The 6,049-nt window shown below is 45.6% G+C and overlaps 1 protein-coding gene across 1 annotated transcript; it reads right to left on the bottom strand.

Annotated features, from left to right (window-relative positions):
- Positions 1-2,379: 2,379 nt before the first annotated feature.
- LOC5667331 (mucin-2) lies at positions 2,380-3,590 on the bottom strand. Its single transcript, XM_001688828.2, has one exon. It carries the CDS (start codon positions 3,358-3,360, stop codon positions 2,464-2,466), a length of 897 nt encoding a protein of 298 aa, XP_001688880.2. The 5' UTR covers positions 3,361-3,590; the 3' UTR covers positions 2,380-2,463.
- Positions 3,591-6,049: the final 2,459 nt, after the last annotated feature.

Raw genomic sequence — 6,049 nt, 5'->3', positions numbered from 1 at the left:
TGCTGTTTTAACCGAAAATAGTGTTCGTTTAGTACAACTGTGTGTGTGTTTCATTTGTTGATGTTCGATGTTGGTAGATTTTGTATATCATTTTATTTGTTTATATTCGTTTTATTCATTACACGTTTACAGTTTACGTTACACGTTACACGTTTTATGAACTTTACCCGCTTTCAAACACTTTACTTTAGTCTGACTATTAAAAAAAAAAACAAAAACAAAAACACAGTTAGAATAACTGAAATACCTTACTTTTTTTTAATCAAATTTCCCAATCGCTATTGGGTCGCTTCCCAATAAATTTTGGATGCTTCTCAATTATTTTTTAATATTGCACAATTTATTGAGCATTTACAAAGCTTTTTGAACCATTTGTTTTTATTTTCAATGTGCACATAATTATTCACTGTCTCTAAGATGTTCTTCACCAGCTGTCAAATGATGCATTTGCTTCACAATGAAATTTCAGTTTTTACACATGATTTTCAACACATCACAAAGAACTGTCAAACGCAATCCAACAAGAGAGGTGTTGAAAATCATGCTGAAGAAACCAAAAATTATGATGATGGAAATGAAATATCAGATTGATGTGGATTAACATCTTGCACTCGGTGAAAAACAACGTTTACATTCTAAACTGACTTGGAAACCCCTGTAAATCGAATCAAAAATACTCAGGAAACCCTGTAAAACGAATCAAAAATACTCGGGAAACGTTAAAATAATCGTGTGGCAAACCCATAACATTACGGGAAACAACAAAAAACATACAACATCGAAACTATGTAAAAACCTTACTTTAATGGATTGCATCGCTGTTCATAGCATTCCCATAGTGCTTTTCGATGGAACCGCGATAAAAGAGGGCCACTTTGCTTGCCTACATTTAGGCGTTTTTTGGGTTAATTTCAAACGATAAAGCAAGAAGGGAAAAAGTAACGAGTTTATCAGCGTTACAAAAGGGTAAATATTGCAGAAACACAATTTAATCTTTATTTATTGCTATTATTTCAGGCAAATTATTGTTTGGCGTACAAAACACTATTGCAACGTAGTAAATAAGAATTCTTCGGCAATTGCTTCATCCGATATTCGATGAATCTCACTAAGAACCAAATTTATTTTCATAATTTTTACCAAACAAATGCAGCATCCTCGACCTTTTGGTAAATCTTGTGCTACTTACCACCTTGTTGAAAAGAGTCCACATTTAATAACACGCATTGAAACACCATAAATTGTGGATTATAAAGCTTTATGTATGCTGTAAATGTTGCAAAAACAACTCATTGCCGTCTTCTATCGTCGCTTTGCTGCCCATCGCAGGATCATCAGGCTACTCCATTCACAATGTACGCATCCTACTGGCTATTTAAATTCAAATTTAAATCAGATCAACATTCTACTACTTGATCGTACAGGTGTGCGCGGTCTATTTTAAACGCTTTCAAACGCTTGGCGCCGCTTATTAGTTAACTCGATTGCTGCGATTTTATTGGTGTATCAATTATTGAACCAAAAAGCCGAATGCTAGAATCATAGACTTGATCATAGGTCGGTCACTAGCAGCAACAAAAAAAAGCACGTTGTAAGGCTACGAGATGAAGTCTAATTGGAATTTTCGGCTGATAAACCTGACGGAGCAATAAAACTTCGGCGTAGGTTTGTGGCAGACAGTTCTGCCCGAGACCTAAGATTTTGCATAACAAGATGTTTGTTCAACTGATCCGCATCGTGCCTTTGTTTCTTTTCAGTTGCTTTCGATCCGATTATCACCTTGCTACCGTTTCTTGGTCTTGTGACTCAACTGGAATGTCCACAATGCTGGAATGTCCAGTTTGGTGGTTCAATGAAAATTGTAAAACAACAAAAAACAGAAAACAAAAGAAAACCCATTTATGCTAATGTCTGCGACGGGCAAAAAGTGTATGAATAGCTCTCAACTGTACACTTCGCGCCGCTATCGCTGAGATTAGTATGAATGCCCACACACCCGAATCCAGTCCCATCAAACTGCACCAAGAAGTTGTCCCCTAAACGATGTGTCCTTATCGTTCTGCATAACCACATTCGACGGTGTCTCCGCAACGCCGCCACCGAACGCAACGACCTTGGCCGAAGTTCATATTTCACCCTCATGGTGTCCTTGCCCGCATGTGTGTGCGTGTTGGTACGTTAAAGGTTAATGCGGTGAAGAGTTGTGGGTTTTCTTCTCACTAGATGACTAGATCAAGTTACCCACTGAAGACCGACCCGTTTGACACCCCTGGAGAACTGTCATCCAATCAAGTCGGCCATGTCTGGTGGTGTCATCAAGAGCCGCACTACACACTTCCTAGCGCAGTTGCAGAAAAGTAAGTTCATTACGATACACAATTATTTTCCAATTTGAAATTGTTTTTTTTATTGGGCAGAGAACGATTTGTCGAACACACACGCATACACGAACACACTGGTACACTAGAACAGCTGGTAGAGATTCTTGCGCGACACCAGATAGGACACGTCCTTCTTCGGCGGTGGCAGATAGTCGACCGGTGGTCCGGCCTGTACCGGTGGCAGATACTCCTTGGTCGGCGGGCAGGTCGCCTGGACGGGCAGGTATGCGCGGTCCGGTGTACAAGGCTGCGTGACGGTCGTCACGACGGGCACGGTTTGCGTGCGGGTGATCGTCGTCAGCACGGGAGTGGCCGTCGTCTTGGTGACGGTTTTCGTTTCCGTTTCGGTCAGGTACTCGTACACGGGCGTCGGCTCGACGATGGTCGAGGTGATGGTGCTGGTGCGCGTGACCGTGTTGGTGCGCGTGGACGTTATCCTTTCCGTCTTGGTGTCGGTGAGGACGACCGGTGGCTGCGTCGTGGTCACCGTGCGCTCCACCGTCGTCGGCACGATCTTGGTCGAGGTGTACGACTTCGTTTGCGTGACCGTGTTGGTGCGCGTTTCCGTTTCGCGCTCCGTTTCGGTGAGGAAAGCCGTGGCCGTCGAGCGGGAGGTGATGGTGCTGGTGCGGGTTTGCGTTTGGGTGGTTGTGACCGGTGGTGGCGTTTGCGTTACCACGTCCGTCACCACCTTGGTGGAGTAGGCAGTCGTGCGGCTCGTGACGGTGGTCGTCGTCGGTACGATCTGCGTCCGGTAGTCGGTGACGGTGCGCACATCGGACCGGGTAATGGTGGTCGGTCTGGTGACGGTGGTCGTTACGGGATTGCACGGTTCCGGCAGCCCGCAGGCGGGGGTCGTGTAGTGGTACCCATCGGCGGCGGGCGTAGTGTAGGTGTAGCCGTCAAACCGGGGGTTAGCTGCCGCTGGCAGCAGCAAACTGGCCAGCAGGCACACACCGAACGCTAACAATTGCTTCATGCTTTGCTCAACACTCTAGCTATCACACTTTAATTGCTGCAAAGATCCTTCCGATCTTTCACTTCAATCACACAGACAATCACAACCAACACAATACCGTATTTTTTTCTCTTGCAGGTTTTTATCTCCAATTCCTGTGTCGCCTACTGAGCTGGAACTATTTCATCGTTCTGTTGTCACTTCTCGCACCGTACTGTCACCGGTTCGCGTCAGAACGTTCGGCTTTATACGCGCGCCCGCAACGCAGAACCTGTCCGACCCGCGAGAGCATCCTTTCCTTTTGCGGTTGCGCTCCGATTCGCGCGTCCGTCCGTTCGGGCGTGTGTGTTACATAAAACCGAACCGCACCCGAGCGCGCTGGCGGGATGATGCGCGCACCGCGGAGCGCAATCGGATCCGCATCGGTGCTGGATGCTGTTCTCGGCGCAGGGCGGGAAACCGAAAACCGCCCTAGAAACAGAGAGAGAGAGAGAGAGAGAGAGAGAGAGCGAGCGCGAGGAGCCCTGACAGTCGCAACCTTGGCCGTTATGGATTATTAGCATTAGCGTCCTAATGAGCATCGTTTTGTCTTGGTGCGAGGCTTACCTTTTGGATTAGACGACACCCACTGGGCGGTGGAACACACACGCCGGTGGTATGAGCCGATCTTCTTCTGTCAATCAAAAACCTTCTACACACACACCTCCCCATATTGACACCTCTGTCGTCAAAGTGCATTCGCGAAACGCAGAAGCGATGAAAACCTGATCTCGAAAGTGAATCTGACAGTGGTGGCCGCGGCAGCGGGGAGAAACGCACCAAAGCAGGCCACGATTTTATTACCCAAAGCACATCCAAACACACTATAGAGTGCTATAATACATTGTAGTGGAAGAATCTGTCCCCAAGATCGAGTGATTGCACGCGTGTGGGTTCGGTGTCGCATTACCGCATACTAATTCTGTCGTTCTAGGTGAGCTGTTGAGCGTTATTCTAACTTTCCTAAGCTGCCGTCCACCCATATCCAAATCGCATTTACTAAAACGCCAACCAACGAGGGGGGCGGAGACCGTTTGGCGCGGGGAAAAGCACACCAGGGATAGCCGTGTTTCTTCTGGTTAATCAAAATTTACAATCTGTTCTTTTTTCCTCTTTTTTTCTTTTTAGTCCTCCTGCGAAACCCCTGTTCCAGGATCCGGTTTATGGGATTCCCCTTTTGCTCTCCAGACGCTGTAAGCGAGAACTGTGTGTGTGTGTTTCTCGTTCTCCCTGTGCCATATATTTATCATCAAACATCCAAATTTGGCGGCCGGCCAATCAGCCCGCCAGCAGGTCGTATCAGTGGAGCATCAAGATATGGACCCCATGGAGAAGGAACGGGGGGAAGCAGAAGGTGACGCTTTGTGAGCTTTATTTTTGGCACTTTTTTCCCCATTTTTCCACTGTTTTTTCCTGTTTTTTTATGTTAAAATTAAGGAACGCGACCAGCTGGCTGGGTGTGTGTGTCTGCGGGGAGGCTGCCCAAAACCGGGAAACCGAAATCAAATTCAAATTCTTCCGTTGGGCGTTGGTGTGCAAGCGATGTTATCCGTGGCGAGGATGATGAAGCGAGTGGAGTAGGAGAGAGTGGGTTCTGATTCTGGCCCGGGACGGTCATTGACGTTTCTCGCTCTCCACTCTCGGGCAGGGTGTGGATGTCTTCGCACGCAAGGTTTTTTTTTTTGCTGGTTTACAGAAGTTTGGGGGTGTTTTTATTTTGCGTTTTTGGGGCGCATTTGTAACCAGTTTCTTGGCCAGATGGCATTTAAGCGGGCTCACTCCATATAAACAAAAAAAAAAGAATGCGACGATAAAGCTAAATCCACTCCTAATTGCCTTCGGAGGCAAGGAGGGCAGTATTGGAGTTCGAACTAAAGGGATCATTAAATGTGGTATCAGATCGGTGTGGTTTTTGGGGGATGTTTTTGCTTTTTTATTTATTTTTGGATGAAATTCTGCTTTATAACAGGATTCCAGTTCCGGGATGAGTCGCAGGATGAGAGAGGGGTCTACCAAATGGTAGCCACCGAATGCAACACTAAAGTGCAATGCTGTTAGAGCAGATCAATGGAGGTGGTGTGAGTATAAAACTAATTTATTAATTATTTAAAAGCACACTAAAAGATGTAGTTTTGTCGTTCAACAGTACTTCTCAAAGGATACAAATCCAACTCCAGAAGAAGTTGAACTTATGTCATAAATTTTACAATTATTTCCCCATTTCTTCTCGGTCGTTTGTCTGCAATTTTCGGGGAATTGCACTAATAATTCGAACAAATCAATAAATAAACAATCTTTCTTACATTTGCACTCTCACAACTACCTCTGCTCACACTGTAAGATGGCAGGAACGATTTTTTTTCTATGGCGATTCGTCACTTTTTGCCCAGAAAGTGTGCGTGTTTTGACGAAGCGCGTTCTACCTACCATACCATACGTTATTGAAGATTATACCAACCACGCAGCTTTCTTACTCTGAGGAGAGAACACAGCAAAAAAAAGAACCCTCTCCAACAAGAACTGTAGGTGTTGCCAAAATCCCCTAGCGAAGAAGAGGTCCAATTTCTTTCACGGCTAATCTGCATTTATGTGAAACAAACAAAAGGTGTGGTTGTGTGTGAGCTTATTTTAAGCCTCGCGTGAGTACCGCTTGCCTTTTCCGCGTGGAGTA

The sequence above is a fragment of the Anopheles gambiae genome, chromosome 2, assembly GCF_943734735.2.
Source record: "Anopheles gambiae chromosome 2, idAnoGambNW_F1_1, whole genome shotgun sequence".
NCBI classification, from domain to species: domain Eukaryota; kingdom Metazoa; phylum Arthropoda; class Insecta; order Diptera; family Culicidae; genus Anopheles; species Anopheles gambiae.
This window is presented reverse-complemented; position numbering and strand designations above follow the sequence as displayed.

Excerpts from the sequence above, each read along its gene's own strand:
- LOC5667331 (XM_001688828.2), bottom strand. The coding sequence starts at position 3,360 with ATGAAGCAATTGTTAGCGTTCGGTGTGTGCCTGCTGGCCAGTTTGCTG.